Source organism: Acyrthosiphon pisum, chromosome X, assembly GCF_005508785.2.
Source record: "Acyrthosiphon pisum isolate AL4f chromosome X, pea_aphid_22Mar2018_4r6ur, whole genome shotgun sequence".
NCBI classification, from domain to species: domain Eukaryota; kingdom Metazoa; phylum Arthropoda; class Insecta; order Hemiptera; family Aphididae; genus Acyrthosiphon; species Acyrthosiphon pisum.
The window spans coordinates 111,962,116-111,980,234 of NC_042493.1; the positions used below are offsets into that span (position 1 = coordinate 111,962,116).

The window sequence follows — 18,119 nt, forward strand, 5'->3', positions numbered from 1 at the left end:
GAATCGGAATCGCAATCGACGCCAGCCGCCGGTCGTTATTATTGCTTTTTCATTGATCAATTTATAAAAAATATCTTTACCATGTAATCAAGTTTCTTATCTGCAGTTATTCTACCGCAGTTGTTTGCTCTACGTAGTGCACGAAATAAAGGAAAATAAATCCAGCATAATATTATATAATATTATTTATATACTATGGTCATTTTTAGGATCAATGCCTCAATATTTTATCACTGAAAAAAAATAAGAAAAACTAATTATTTTCTAATAATATGTAATAACCATATGTGATATCTTTAAAATGTATACTATGTACCAGGGAGTGAATCCAGAAATGTTTTACTGGGGGAGAGGGCTCAAAATTATCTTTATACTTACGACTAAGCTGCCTAACATAATACGTAAAAGCTTAAGGTAACAAAAAGTATGTTGGGCACCAGGAATATATCAAATAAAAATCGGAACAATAATATTACATACATATTGTACATAAATACATAATACAATCCTATTTTTAGTGATTTGGTGTGGTGGTGGTTGGGGGGAGGCTTGCGCCCCCTTAACTCCCCCTTGTAATCGGGCCTGCCATGTACATAATTTAAAGATCATTTATATCAGCCTGTGGGCTGTGGTGATCGATTCCCTTTTTAAATCAGCCTATGACACTCACAAAGAATGTGGCTTTCTATTGGTGAACAATTTTCGAAATCAGTTCAGTAGTTACAGAGATTACTTTCGACAACGGTAGTCAGTAACTAATCACTCCTCTTTATATAATAGTATATAGATTATTATACAGTAAAACTTCTGTTAACGGTCACCTCTATGTAACGGTCAATTTTTTTGGTTCCGTCGAATGTTATCCTAATGTTGTCCTACCTCTGTAGAACGGGCACCTCTAAATAGCGGTCATTATTTACAGTCCCTTTGGTAACCGTTATATGGAAGTTCTACAGTATTATGTACCTATATGTTATTTAAATTATTACGAATTAAAATTGGATTTTTTTTAAAAATGTTCATGATTTTGTTTTATTACCGGAATTATTGTTTTATAAATATATACCTAAAATCATACAATAATGAATGAATACCTACATATTATATTTGCTTGTATGTATATAGCTTGTATTTTTCGTAAATTATTTCGTATGTTGTGTGTATGATATTGTTTTATTACAATAGTGACCAGGAGGTGTATATTTATTAATGTTCATAAAATTTGGTTTTCGGAAAATACTATTTTTTTCTTTTCACTTTTAGCCGCTCGACGTCGGGTCTGCAATCTACCGCACATGTGGGTAACTTGAAAGTTAATCGATTTTGACTTGTAATCACTGACTTGCAAAACACTCCAGAACGGTTTTCGAATTAACGCTTTTTGCATACTTTTTTATAGCTGTATGATTTGTATAACGTTACACAATATCGATTTAATTGTTTTATGATTTGCGTAATTAGATTTTTAATATAATTTCCCTTTTTTTCAATTTAGAATACCTTAACGATTTTACATTTCTAAGATTTAAATTTTGACCAACAAGACTTTCTCTAGTCATATGAACTTAGTCAAACGCCCCTTTAATATATATTCAAAGGCAAAAATCAGGAAATCCTTATTGCAAAAAGGTCAGCAGATTTCCACAAAAAGGTAGGAGACACTAGTAGGTACCTAAACTTTGCGGAAAATTAAAAAATTTAGTGTGGAAGCAGGACCCGATTGAGGCGATTTTTAAAGGTAGATTCCAGTATTTCACAAACTATGGAGGAAAGTACAATAGATCGATAGACCATAGACTTTGACACTTTCTTCGGCTTAGGTATGGGAATGGTATAAAAACATATTCAGAAATATGAGCCACAGAGCATTAAGAATATAGAGAAGTAGGTATTACCAGAGGCTAAAGTATAAATAATATCAATATAAAACATTCAATATATAAATAAAAATTAAATTATTACATTAACAACAATATTCAGTCTGTTATTACTTATAACCCACTTAATCATTGTCAAATAGACAATCAACAAGGAGTTAAATCTGTATTTAATGTAACAGAAAATTGTCATTAGTGACAAAAAAGATATATTAAAATAAACCCAATTAAAAATTACCTTACATATTATATTAAAGATAACTTGAGTAATCAAGTCACACAGAAAAAAAAAAAATAAAAAAAATACATAAAAAAAATAAAAAAATGGGACAACCATTACTTGGTAGTTGTTAATAACATCAAAAATTAATTTTTGTCTTTTTTTTTTATTAATAATGAATAGACAAAATAATAAATCTGCTGTGAAATTTAATTTTAAAACTATATAAACTTGATTACTAATTTAATTCTTACTCTGTTATTTGTATTTTTACAAAATATGTCTGTACAATTTAAAATATATTTTGAATAGATTTAAAAATCTATTAAAGATTTACTTTAAAAATATAAACTATTTTGTGATCAAATCACATTTTAGTTGTCGTTCGTTAGGAATACATGATATTATATCAACAAAAAATCAAAATAATATAGCACCTATTGTTTGAAAAATTATTCATAATATTAAATAATTTTCAATTCTATAGTTCAATTATGTAACAGGTAAAGCTGAGCCGGATCTAGAACCTAATTTGATTCTGAAAATAAAAAAGTTATAGATACACAAACAGTAAATTAAATATGTTTTATCTCATACAACATACTATTATAAAGTTACACAATCCAGATTTTAAATAGGGAATAATTAGGTATCTAAAAATATGATCAAACTTGAAGTATTTTAACATTTAGTAAAAGAAATACAGCCTTTTTAGCCTTAGAAACTAATTAAAAATATGTACCATAGTGAAACTACCTAATAAGTGTCAATCCAGAGACCTACAAACAATTTCAACTATTGAGAAGAATGGAAAAACAATTTAATTTGCATTGATAAAGGCTTCACATGTATTTATATCATTTTATGATACAGTGAGAAATTTAACCAAAAATGAATGTATACTGGTAGGTATAGTAAGTTGTATTGATTTTCTACAAAAAAAAATAATAATTAAAAAAAAAAAATGGAAATATATAAATGTTGTGCTAAAACATGATTCATACTATAATCACTGAATTTGAGTACCATAAAAATCTATATTTATATAGATCTATAAGGAGATCTGCTGCCGGATTTGGAATGCGAATTGGATGCAGATGTATTTCTTGAACAAGCTGGTGAATTAGAAACTTAACGACTATCAGATTTTGTTCGGGCTGTTAATCTTGATGCTGACTTAGATTTACTACGTGATTGTGAGCGCCTTTTGGTACCAGATGCTGAGCGAGACCTAGATCGGCTATTAGATCTTGAATGACGTTGTGAAGGCAAATAACTTTCTGAATGAGATCGATTGCCAGAATGTGAATGGATTTGAGATCGAGATTTACTACCAGAATGTGATCTAGATCTTGAACGACTGCGTGAAACACTTTTAGGCTTTGATCTATACCTACATGAACCAGACCGAGATCTTGATGGACTTCTGGTTTTACGGCTACCGGAACGTGAACGAGACTCAGAGCTAAAAATTAATTGTTGTGGTGATGTAGAAAATCATAATAACATAATAGGTATGTGATTTTTACAAATTATATCAATATAATATATCATGTAACAAACTTAAAGCACTTACCTTGAACGTGATCTAGTGTTCTTTGAACTACTGAAAAAATATATTTAAATATTAGGTATAACAAATATGTTAAAGCTTTAATAATCTATAATTATAAGAAAGTATTATACTAACTGTCCACAAATTAGTTTTTTTACTTCACCGCCGCTACTATCATCCTCACTAGTAGATATAGTTGCTCTGGAAACAACTCTAAGTTTCTGTTTGGATGATAACATGGGTCCCTTTTTATTACTTGTAGACTAAACACAAAATATTTTAGCTATTAAACTGTTTTGTTTATGTACAAAATTAAATAAAAAACTTACTGAACGTCCTTTCTTTGATGAAATTTTATCGGTTGCACCAGATCCTTTTGATGCAACACTATCTCTCCTCTGTTTAGATCCTCCAAATTTTTTCTTTTCTTTATCACCGCCAGTAACACCACTGAATTAAAATAATAAATAATACAATTATAATGAACATATTTTTTAATATGAATCCAAAAACTACTAGATGTTTACTTTATTTAGTTCTGTACTTGGCAACAATATAAAATTAGTACTTTTTAAAGTAAATATATAGTAGTATTTGAGTTTTATTTAATTCTGACGTAGTGTATGCTTAAATTCATAACTTAATAGTTTATTTGGAGATAGACAGAACAAAATAATATAATATAATCATTAACCATTCATAAATAATTAATGGAATAAAAACTAATGCATTAAATGTATTACCTTTTTCTCGATTTGTTAGACTTTGAAGGCCTACAATTTTTATTGCCACCTGGACATGGTTCAGATGCAACGCTTCCACCAGTATTTGAACCATAGTTTTCAAGACGTTTCCCTTTAACCTTAGGTTTTTCTAAAACAGGGTCAAACACTATTGCATTCTTTGTTTTTTCTCTATATTCTTGGCGTTTTAACAACATTTCTTTTCTTTGTTCTTCTTGTTTTTGTAATTCTTTAGTCTGCTCTTCAATCTGTTGGACACGCAATGATTCTCGTTCCTCTTCCTGTTTACGCCGCATTTCACGCATATCATTATCCATCTTACGTGCTCGTGCTACATGGTATTGGGATTGAGACAGTAAATCTTGACACTGTTTAGCTTCAATAACAGCCAAACCAACATCATATTGTTTATGACCACCACGAACAGATAAATATTGGAAATATCTGAAAAACAATACATATTAATAAATAATAATACAATACTTCATGATAATATTTATTAAACCAGTAAATTTACTTATGTGATAATCCAAGTTCATGTACAGCTTTCAGTATATCTTTCAATATTGATTTTTCATCTTTGAGTATTTGATTTGCTAGTTTTTGTAGGACAAAAGCAATATTGTACATTATAACTGCATCGTGAGGAGCAACCCTTTGAGCCTAACACCAAATAAAAAATGTATGTGACTGCATTAGTTTATAATAATATAATAAACAATTATGGTTACCCACTTTTGAAAACACTGCTTTTGCTTCTTTAAACTTTCCTGCTCTAAAGTATGCTTGCCCAAGATATTGAAGTACTTCAACATTATCATGTTTAAAAAACTTCTTTATACAATTTTTATACTATAACATAATATTACATAAATATGAAGTCACGCTTAATATTTGAATTTTAGTCTTAATAATTCCAACATACTATTTGAATAGCACTAATATACATTTTTTGTTCCATGTGTATATGTGCAATATTTAACCAGACGTCACAAAAATCAGTAGTAGCCTCTCTTACTTGATCAAATATATCTCTTGCCTCATTTATATAATTTCTATGTGCCATCACACAACCTTAATAAACAAATTTAAAATAAAATTTATTTTTGGAAGAATTATAAGCCAGTATATCCTTACCATTCAGTATTTAGTATAAAATCTATAAAGAAAAATCTCCTTAAAGAAATGTATATATTCAAAAATTGATTTTAGTTTAATTTGGCAATACATTTATAGACAAGAACAAATTTAAAATTATATTTTTTGACTTTTTTTAATAAAATACTGCATGCTCAAAGTGGCATGTCCATAGTTTTCAATTTGGATGGGTGATTTTTATAACTAATAATATATTTATACAAATTGTGGTGGTTATACCAAAGACACATCATGGGATTTACCGGATAATGGCGGAGGGGAGATATAACCCCTAACCTCCCGACCATAGGGTACGCTGTTGCAAGTTTGTCAGATTTTTTTATTACAAATTTATATTTGTAAATGTAATATTAATATTTAATATTAGTCCCTAGCCAAAAAATTCCATATTATAGAAGGTAGTCGCAATAACTCATAAGTACCAATATTTTTGTGTAATCATAGCCCAAATAAAACTCAATAAGATCCTAGTAACTAACATATTTACACATATAATCACTAACCAATTCCATTAGCTGCCCAAATGTTGCTTGGATCATTTTTTAATACTTTAGTAAAAAAATGTAATGCCAAATCTTGATGTCGTTTTTCCTGGTTCTTATTTCTAGATGGTTGGTGTAGAGTTTGCAACCAAATATTTCCCAGAGCAATTAACGAATATGAATCATTTAATGTTGATGGGTTCTGAAGACAATCAAAATTATAATATTTAGATTATAATGTACAAGCTTTATTTTGACTTACCTTCAGCACACGTTCAAATTTTTTTTGCCCAGGACCCCATTCTTTTTTGGTTAAATGCAAGTTTCCAAGTAGTAACCAGGCATCAGCATGATCATTGTCTACACGCAATGCTTCTTTAAACCAATCAGAAGCTTCATAAATTTGGTTACGATCTCTAGCTATACAACCCAAACGTAAATAACCTGTAAGTTTATAGACTATAATAACAATCATACCATAAAAGTAAATCAAATAGTTTGTATACAATCAATATAATTAGGATGCTCCTTGAGAATGTCTTTGTAAAATTGTTCTGCCTTCTGAAACTGGTATTGCACTTCAAAAATCCTTGCCAAATTGTAAGTAGTTGTAACAGTAATAGAGTTATAATACTGTGGATCAGCTTCAGCCATTTTCTTTGACACACTCAAAGATTCTTCAAGATTAGAACGAGCTTCATCCATATTTTTAAGTCTTTAATTATAAATAGTTAATTACATTTTTATGTTTATAATATGTTTAGATTTGACATAAATTTATACCCATAATTTAATGCAGCCACATTGTTCAGTATTTCAGGCGGAATGTAATTATTAACACTGTTGCGCATTAAAATCATAGCTTTACCATATGCAGATAATGATGCTTGTAAATCTGATTGCTGTAATATTTGAGCTAATTCTATCCAAGCTTCTACATCATCTGGGACAAGTTCTGTTACCTAACGTTATTAAATAGAAATTAATTTTTAACATTTAATTTTTTTATTTTTAAATTACATACTTTTTTTAAATGACTTTTTGCAATATCTTGTTTCTGTTGATTTTTTGAATCAGCATACAATGAAGCAAGACTTTTCAGTGATTCATAATTTTCTGGATGAGCTTTAAGCACTTTTTCAAAGCACTGAGCCGCCTAAATTAATTTAAAAAACAAAATGCATTCAAATATATATTGATGTAAATAAAAAATGTTATGAATAAGTATTACATTTTCCTTATCGCCTACATGAATATACATTTGACCAAGGCCATAAAGAGGGAGTACAAATGTAACCGGTGTAAACTGGACTGCTTGATAATAATATTGAAATGCTTGGTCATAATTATTCTAAAAATTGTATCATTAAAATTATATAACAGCATTACCAAAAAAATAAACAATATTACCTGCGCATGAAAATTTCTAGCTATTTGATAACAACTTTCAGCTCTCATAACTTCATTCTCTGTGTTTTCTAAGGCAGTTCTAGCGAAAAATTCACACTTTTTATAATCTTTTTTAAAGAAAAAGTGGTTAGACAAATGATTTAACACCATTGGGTTGAATGAATCAATATTATATGCTTTGGACAGCAGATTTACACCTAATTTAATGTCACCAGGATTTTCACCATTCAACTTCATGATGGCAAGACCCACTAATGCACTAACACACTTGGAGTCTAACTGCATGGCACGTTCAAATGCTAACTGTGCTTTTTCTGTGTTTCCTAGTTTCAAAAAACAATGTGCCATACCCACTCGAACGTCAACAGGACATTGAGGGTTAGAGCACAATACTTTTTTATAATAGAATAGAGCTCTTTTGTAGTCCTTTTTGTTGAATGCAATAAAAGCTTTGCCTAATTGAGCTAGTATATTATTAGGTGATTGATTCAATACAAATTTGAACTGAGCATCTGCTTGTTCAATTTTATTACCTTCTAATAAGCAAAAAAAAGCACGACCCAACAAATGATCCTATACAATTAGAAAACATTCAATTACATTTTGAAAACATTAAAATACAAGATACAAATTATAACCACATTCTTACCGTATCGTACATAATAATTTTATCTGCTGTTGTATAAAATTTTGTGGCCATGGTAAAAAGTGCACAGCGTTTATCTTTATTTCTTTCTCGATTAGCTATTTGTACATAGTGTGCTCCTAACATGTCTAGAGCTCTCATTTGATCTTTATCGCTATCCTTATATTCAAAATTGGCATTTCTAAGCGATGAATCCAACAATGTAACCAAAGCATCTGAATTGCCTCTTTTGTAATACTCCAACTAAAATTTGTAATAAGAAAAAAATTATTCAATATTCATGTTCAAATCAGTTAAGTTATTAAGCAATACATACAGCTAAATTGACCCATATATGTAGATTTGAATTTTCAGACTTTAAAATACTAAGTACTTCATTGTACTCTGGCAATTTATCGACTTGTATTTCAATAACCTAAAAAAAATAAATTTGAATTTTGAATTAGAATTATTCAACATTTTATAGGCAAATAAACAATTTTTTCTTTTACAATTTATACAGTTATTTTATTACTTAACAATTCTTTATTTTTATATAATTATATATATTAATAAAACATAATAATTTTTAATAACATTTTATAATTTTTGGAAACCATACATTTATCTCTAAGAATATTAAAGGTCCCCACACACTACAGCGGTGGTGGTTAATTGTGTCCAGATGGATTTTACCCCTTTCTGTAAAATAACACATAACAATTATAACATGGAAGTTTTATGTAGGTTTCTTGTCCCATATCAAAACGATCCAAGTACCAGAAACCAATCATTCATCAATCAATATTTCAATAATTTTGATCAGTTAGGATTTAGCATTTTTATGATACCAACTGGCAACTGCATGTTACAGGTAATATTGATGGAATATTAATTGTTATATTTTACCTACTATATTGTATTACAAGCAAAAAAAATAATGGAAATGGAAATGGACATTTCTGTAAACTGATAAATAAGTACAAAGTGTTCTTAGTGTCTTACTCTCAGGTAATAATTTATTTATAAATTAATATTATCAAAACCATGATAATTTTCAACAGGCTTTTTGCAAGACGGTTTCCTAACTTTTCCCAATTTAATTATCGATGCACTTGTATGGACCATTAAAAAACAAACAAATATAAACGCTATGAATCTGATAAATTTTGCAACACAAAGTGTAATTCTAGAAATTCATATACCTACTAAAATAAAACATATTAGTATTATAATATAATTTTCATTTGTAACAAATGTGCGAGTTATAAAATGTTGTTAATAACTGTTTCTTAGAGATATTATTATAACATTACTATGGTACTTTAACCAAAATAATGTTATAATAATATTTCTAAGAAACAATTATTAAAAAAAATTTATAACTCACATATTTATTACAAATGAAAATTATATTATAATACAAATATGTTTTATATTTTAATAAATTGTTTTTTTTTTACCATATTGAATTAAGATATTAAGTGTTTTTTTTTTTTTAATTTTAAATATGACAACCAATAATATTTATTATATAATCCACTAAAAAGTAAATTATAGCACAGAACTATAGAACCAAATTCATAAAATTTAAAATTATATTTGGATTTGTATAACTGAGCAATACATAAAGTCTTAGGTAATAATATTACATACCTCGTCTGAGTCCTTTAGCGGTATTTCGATTGGGTTGACCATCTTGAAACGATAGATCGTGTTCTAAGCAAGAAAAAAAAAACAATTAAAGTAACAACAATTTAAATTAATGTAACTTAATCATTGTACGCTCAATTTAAGCAAAAACATACAAAAATACCTATTGTCTATAATAAATTGGTTTCCGAAAGACTGATAGCATAAAAATTAAGAAACTATAAACACCTCAAAAATCAACTGGGGGACATTGGCAAATCTGTGGTCATTACCAACTTTACAATAGTGACAGAACAATAAATAAATAAACAATAGCAATAGATGGGCATAGATAATGTTATACACTATCTACAACCATGGTTTTAATCGTAGGAGTAGTATTTGCTATTTATCCAACGGGGTATAACCTAAGAAGTTTTAAACTTAAACATTTAAAAATTTGAATTTGAATTTGAATTTTTTTAAATGAGTAAATAATATGAATAGATAAATTTTATATAAATTGATTTTTAATGATATATAAAAAATGATAATTTATTGGTTTGGCTTAAAGTTTGGCTGTTTATTATAGATCTGTATATATTGAAAACTTGACCATTGATGTATGACATATGTATTTAAGGTTAAATGTCAATTTTAATTTTAAGGCATGTTTTAATATTAATATTACACTTATGCATTAGCTTTTGTTTCACTAAAAATATGAAAAAAAAATATCTTAATATTATTCCTAGGTACAGAAATATTCTATTTGTTCTTATGTAAATATTTTAAATATTTATTTACCTGTACAAATTATTTACCTATTCATGGTAATATTGTACACATTTGTATAAATTATTGTTAAATATAAAATAGTGCTGGATCGCATGAATAATTAATGTAATTAATGTAATGAATCATTATTACATAAAATAATGGTCCCTTAGACATAATATTTTAGTGACCAATGATTTTTGGTATTTTTAACCTGTAGTCGGTCGTATGATGAGTATTATCTTTTCTAACATAAATATGTGTTTGGGCTGCATACACGTTTTTGTTCCTGACTGATTTTTCGTAACGTTTTCTTTGTCATAAATACTTAATAACAAAACTTATTTATGATTCATAGATTTTTCTTGTAAAGGAAAAATATCGAGTAGCGTTTACCATTTGATATATCTGTATATAAATAACAACTAGAATGCTGTAATATTTTATAGTTTTTTTTTCTCTTCTATAATTTTTACAAATTGTAATTATGTATATTATGTATGTTATTGAATTTATAAATTACTAATTTTGTAGTTGCCGATTTGTGTTAGTTAATTAAATAAATCCATAGACACGACCAACGGCGGGTTAAGTGTATTTTAAAACCATAGTGTTATTTTCTAATACTATGTATGTACTATGAGTTTGTATGCCTTTTAAAAAGTGTCTTGTGGCAGAATACTTTGTAGAGATACAAATTTAATCTTTTTGAATGAGAACTGCCCCTTTTTATCATGATTTATTAAAAATGTTGATGTAGGTATCTCGTTTAAAATTTAAACATGTGACTTACATTTTATTTTATGATAAAATATTTTTGATGTTTATAGATTTTAATTAAATTGAGATTAAAAATTTATCATGGAAGACTACCAAGTAAAATTGAAAGAATTTATCGAAAACAAAAAAAATGTGGAATTTATTTTATTTGTACATGTGTGATATTTTGTGTTTAAGACGAATAAATCTTTAAAATAATTTTTTGTTAAACAGCGCGTCTTGGCCATTTCAATATAAAATAAAAATTCAAATACATCTCTTTTTAAGATGAGCTGGGCCCAATGACGTCACGCGTTTAATTCAATTGCTCATAACTTATTGCATAATGAATTGAAATATCTTAATAAATATCCTTTGATACCTATTACTAATGAGGAGTACTGACAAATACATAGGCATACAGTACATTTAATTATAATAATACTTACGTACAAAACAAAATATGGTAAATGACAATCTAACACGTACCTAAGTAGACACGAAAACACTTATACTCGTCGAAACGGGTGAAGTGGACGCGTACGTGAATTTGACTTCGATCGCAAATGGCAGCACAGACTTGGTCACCGACCGTCGTCGCGACAAACGCGCACGTGCAACTTCGTACAGCACAGAAATACAGAATGATGGCAAAAACTTTTTGTCGTACAAACAAGAGCGTGGAAACTGCACTTAAATGAAGAGCTCGACAGTTGGCAGATAAAACAAAACAATGCGAAAAAACTTTTTGGATAATAAAAAGACCGCCTAAGTAAAACAACGTCACCGTCGGATGTTGTTCGTTGCAAGAGACATAAGAAAGCGCATCAACTATGACTCAGACACCGGCTAATCATACGACACTGGCGTAGCACTACAGGCTAGCCAACATTGACCGGCCGCATATAACCTTCGTTTTGGCACCTATGTTCAACTACGCTTGGTCAAATTTAAAATATACATCGCTTGCAAATTGTTAAATCGAATTTGAATGTTATGCGCGTATTTAGAATTAATCTACATATGCGTATTCATCATCAAATATGTTTCTAATTTAGGTTCACACGAAGTATAGTACTGATATTTTATAAAAAACAAGATTTCTGTAATTATTGATTAAGAATAATTATTACAATAGACAGTGCAATTAATAGTATAATACCACCTATGGATTATAATTTTAAATTAATTTCATTGTGTTATATATTATATAGTGTATTACTCCATTAATAAAATGTTTAAGTTGATTGAATGTGAAAGTAATGTTTATAGCTCATATTTTTTTTTTAAGCAAGACATTTTTAGATGGATTATTGAGTATAGCAATGAAACCTATACAAATTTGTGCATGCATAATAAATCAGCATTTAATATAAATGTTCAACATTTGTCGTAGGTAAGTAAACTTTGTATTTACTAAATAGTAAGTTAAAAATGTATTTTTACCAATGACCTTATTTATTTAATTATGAACGTCTAAGCATTTATGTATCTATAAGACTATAACTGAATGCATGTATCTTCATTTTAATGTTCAAAACTAAAATAAATATTTTTAACAGCTGTTGAATTGTATTTGTAAAATATTTTTAAAACTTAGTTTAAAGATAAATGGTTTAATATTTAAATATCTATTTACCTTAATTATTTGTGATAAAATGCCTAAATAGGTATTGCGAAATGTCCAACTCTTTAAATCAAATATTTTATTACTCAAGTATTAGGTAGGTACATAACGTGAATTATGTTTAAAGAACTTTTTTTTAAATACAATAATATGAAGATAATTGTCAGTTGTTATTACCACTTATTATATGAAATTATGAAATATTACAATTCATATAATCTGAGTTATCAAACTATATTATATTTTAGCTGGTTCAAATACTATTGGGAAAGTGTAATACATTCTTATTATCTATTATAATTATTTTTATAATTTTAAATTCTGAACAGGGGAATGAATGTATTCATTTTACATTCATGTGTTGTTGTTTTTTGGTTTGTTGTTGTAATTAAAAAAAAAATATTCATGTTGATGTATAAGTTTTACATATAACTTCTATACATTTTATTACATAACTTTATAATAATATTATATCTTCAAAAATAATACAATTCTATGGTTCTATTTACAAATAATACTAATTTTAATGAATAAATAATCTAATATTATATTAAAAACAGTATAAACATACCTATGGTTTTAGATTATAGGTGCCATTAAATAGTATTATTTTTAAAGACATAATATTATTATAAAGTTAGGGAATAGGGATTGATATACAAAAAAAAAATAGATATAATTAGTGCTATTCTACTTAAAAATTCTGAAAAAGTCCTTACAATAATAATAATAATTACGGAATTACCCGTATTGAAAAATTTTTGTAGCACTTTTAATTACACTTAATTACATTTTAAACCATTTTTTTTAATTATAAACAAATATTGTGTAAGTAGTACAAATTAAAATAATAGACAAACAAAATGGTCACCCAAAAAACCGATTGCCAAACTGTAGAAAATATGCAACCACTACCGCTACGGTTGTCTTAAAACTTTATTACATATTTTTGTTTATTTTTATATACTATTTTAGCGGATCACATATATATATGTAAATGGGATACCGTTAAATCAGTGGCGATGAAGTGTTTGAAAAATACTGACATCGTACATCAAGCCTCTCCCGCCCACCATCCAATGACCAATTGCTGTTTTTTTGCAGGTTTTTACTAGAGTGTGTACAATTCTGAATTTCGGTGGCTAGAAACAATATAATGAATAATGATAGATTCTTTGAGAAGTAGTTTGTAAACTTATTTAATGCATTGACATTTGTATTAGTTTTGTATGAATATAAAAAACAAATTCATTTTAATTTTATATTTTTGATCATAGGAAAATATAAAAATACCCAGATGAGACACTCTTTGATTTAAAAAATTAATGAGAACTACCTATCACTTCTTATAGCATGCATAACAACAATCTTAAATTTTATAAGATAGGTACCTAAATTTTACTTCATTTAAAATCACACAGATTTTACATGGTGACGTGGACGCTTTGTTTTCGAGATGGAATCAAATAACCTACCTTTATTTTATTAAAAAACTTTGTCCAGTACTTTATTGTCATTAGATAATATCAAATTAAAGTTTGTGTAATACTACTGTGTATACAACTAACCTGTATATTATAAAACAGAAAATTATTTTTTTTTCAGTTTTGAATTTGACAAATTTTGTCTTAAGCAATGAGTATAGGTACCACCATAATATCTATTTGTGATGTGGTTCCACGTATAAAAATGGAACATGGAATATACATTTTTTCCATCATCTGAGATAAATGCTGTGTGCCGTGTGAGATAATATAAACAATTATGATACAGATGAAATCTTTTAGGGAAGATACTGTTTATTAATGTCACCATTACGGCACGAAATTGAAGTATTTTTAAATCTAAAATTATTTTGAATTAAACATTAGATTAGGTTAGGTAAATAAATATTTGTTGGTAATAATTTACCATGACATGAGTGCATTTCGTATAATATACATAGTATGTGCGTACAACTTTTATAGTCGATATTTCTGAGTATCCTTCCTCTATTCAATAATTCAAGTTATTTGAGTTATGTAGTTTCATCAATAAAGGTCAATATGAATACATATTTTCAATTTTCTTGTACATTTATAATTTGTTATATTTGAATATACAAGGGGTAAGTAAGGTGGTTTTTGTGGGGTGGGGCTTACTCCCAGATATATATTGGATGATAAGTCATACAAAAAAGTTGCCTACAATGACGCATAAAATTAGCTAAAAATAAGTATTCCGAACGACTGTTTCTGAAATTTGGTAAATGCTTAGTTTAAGACGTGTTGTACTATTTATGGGATATCCTAACCTGGCCATACCAACTTCTTATTTTCAAATAAGAACCAACCTTTTTTACCGTCAATTATTAAGACGACGTCTATTTTTTGAATATTTTAAATTTTTATGTGTATGCATGTATGTATGTGTATACATATGTTATCGATTTTTACTTCTATAATTTCATAGGACCACTTATCACGTCTCTACCTGTATATGATATACGTCACGCTGTTACATTATGTCGGTTGATTACCGATTATTGTTTAATATGAATAACAACTTAATTAAATCCTCAGGCGTACGAGACTGATGCGTTTATAATAATGGAACGGAAGCTGGAAGTGGTAAACGAGCCACCGTGCCCCCAGGTAGTACGAATTCGGCGACATAATATAGGTGACACAGGTGACGGCCACGTCAGCGTGCAGCGATCAAACCATATTGGTGTTGGAGACGCCCATGGCCAGGGCTATGGGCCACCAGAATGGGTGCAAAGGGGATCGCCTTACACGCCCTTAACAAAAGATATGTAAGTATACCTAAGAGACGTTGTACCTACATACGTTGTCTCCGAGTAACTCTGACGCATACCTGATATACCAAAATGTACGTCCATCAGTTCCAATTTCGTGTTATTGGCTCTAATATTAGAGTGAATTGACCTGTTATCAAACATAAATGTATAAGAACGTTATCTGTGTCCTCTTGTTGGTACTCGTTTTCTTACGATAATTTTATTTTTAAGTGAATTATGTGTATCTATATGTATACAATATTAATATTTAAAAATTCAAATAAATGACTATAAATGAATGAGTTGATTTTTTTAAGAACATGTACCTAAATACGTGTTCCTTTTAAACACATATATTATAATTGTTGAAGAACAGTGATCGTCACTTCTTTGTGGTGTCATCTAGATATAAGCTAATGGCCATCATACAAATAATATAACTTATAAATAATAGTCGCTGCTGGGTGCAATTTACTACATAAAAATGTATATACCTGCAACGTAGGGACTAATGGTGTTTTAAAATGTTTTCCCTTCGTTAGGAGTATTTGAGTTTGTAAAATATTTCAAAAGGTGACTAAGAAAAAATAAAGAAGCATATATTTCAACACGACGAATCAATCTAATTTTAATATTCGTTTTGAATTACAACAAAATAAGAAAATTGATCCATGAGAAATCGAGTGAATAATACCTATCCAATGTCGTAAAAATGAACTCCAAAAGCCCATAAACATTTTTGTTTAAGGTAGAAATACTTATAAGAAATCTCGTATTATTTTTCAAATTGTAATTTTAACATTTTTATGAATTATTAACTCAAAATAATTAGCATATTTTTGTGATTTTAACCAATTTTATCAAAATTCAAACTTCATAAAAATTATTGTGAATTAACACTCAACTTTTTTTTTTAATTACCACTAAGAAAAATGTACGAGGAACCTTGTATTAATTTTTAATGTAATTTTACAAAGTGGAAATTGTTATATAGATATTAATTTAAAAAAGGTAATACACATCGAAAATGTATTCATATTAGGTATATGATATCTCCATAGCTCAAAATGAGTCAAATCATTTTGAAAATGTTATACTGTATAGAAAACGTCATATAAACATTCAGGTAACATTTCATGTACATAAAGTAAATTTTTCTCATAGTTACACCAAAAACCAAAATCGATTTCGTCGAAAACCGATTTCGCGTAAAAATTCCCGTTTCCCAGCAATAAATAAAAGTGGAAATTCAGCTGTCGCGGTCCTGGGCAATTTCCATTTGAATTCAAATGATTTTTTCCCGCCACTGTCTCAAGTAACCTTGTTGACCACAGGGCAATCGAACGCTGAATCAGTGCGGCCGCCTATGACGGGAGGGACGCGTGGGGACGACGCGGTGACGGCAACAGGTTTGCCGGTACCTACCGAGCTCCCGCTCCGATCAGCTTCGTAGGATACGCACACGTGACCGCATTCCTCCGTCAGTATTTCACCCTCTTGACCCTTACGGCATTCAACTATTGTCGTTTTTCGACCAGTTCGTTGTTCGGACAAGTGCGATATTTTGAATATTTAATGTCCGTGCCACTGTTTTGACACTTATCACTAATGCGTATTTTTTTTTAAATAAGCCAACGCAGCTCTACTGTCGCTGACGACCACGTTATTTCATACCCTTACTCCAGTGTGTGAATCAGGTCCCGAAGGTAACATCCACACGGGCACGCGACACACGTAGTAAACACGGATACCACGATCGGCCACAACTTACTGAGGTAGGTCGATTGATATATCATATTCATTTATCGCCAGGCATTTCGCTATTCTACAAGCTGACGTGTATTTCATGGGTTTCTAGACTATGTCGACTGAGAGTGCATCAGCAGCGGCAGCGGCAGCAAACTCTAATAATGATTTTGAAGTCACTCAGCCACCCGGCCATACCATTTCGGCACTGGAGTTCAGTCCGGCCACGATGCGGCAAACCTATCTCATATCGGGTGGTTGGGACAATATCGTAAGACGAACATAAAAACGTAAAACGATGTAGTGAGTTGATATTATTTTCTGTTCATCTTAGGTACATTGTTGGGAAATCGGACAGAGAGGCCAAACCGTGCGATGTCCATGCCAATTCTGGACGTCTGCTGGAGCGGTGACGGTACAAAGGTTTTCATGGCGTCTTGTAACAAACATGTGAATTCCTGGGATTTAACTAGTAATCAAACAATGCAAGTGGCAACTCACGATGCACCCGTGAGCAATTGTCATTAGATCGAAACACCTTCTTACAATTGCATCATGACGAGCTCGTGGGATAAAACATTAAAGGTGCGTAGTTATATAATAGAGTTGTTTTCTATTAGTTATTAAATTGTTCGATAAATAATTTACCATCTTATTATGTTTATTCAGTATAAATATAAAATGTTATACTTCAAGTATTGTATTATTTTTATTTCCTTTTTATTTTAT

At 29.2% G+C, this 18,119-nt stretch overlaps 1 protein-coding gene and 1 pseudogene across 1 annotated transcript; one reads left to right on the forward strand and one right to left on the reverse strand.

The window, feature by feature from the left end:
* Positions 1-3,228: 3,228 nt before the first annotated feature.
* On the reverse strand, positions 3,229-9,768 carry LOC100159659 (RNA polymerase-associated protein CTR9 homolog). The gene is made up of 17 exons (XM_029485414.1): positions 9,727-9,768; positions 8,408-8,506; positions 8,095-8,334; positions 7,446-8,018; positions 7,267-7,386; positions 7,060-7,191; positions 6,819-6,997; positions 6,542-6,750; positions 6,298-6,479; positions 6,057-6,237; positions 5,321-5,469; positions 5,131-5,247; positions 4,913-5,058; positions 4,543-4,839; positions 3,961-4,108; positions 3,811-3,915; positions 3,229-3,555 (listed from the first exon to the last, which is right to left on the reverse strand). The coding sequence occupies exons 1-17, from the start codon at positions 9,766-9,768 to the stop codon at positions 3,229-3,231; spliced, it is 3,246 nt and encodes a 1,081-aa protein (XP_029341274.1).
* Positions 9,769-17,505: 7,737 nt separating this feature from the next.
* Positions 17,506-18,119, forward strand: part of LOC100166493 — a 10,236-nt pseudogene continuing 9,622 nt past the window's right edge.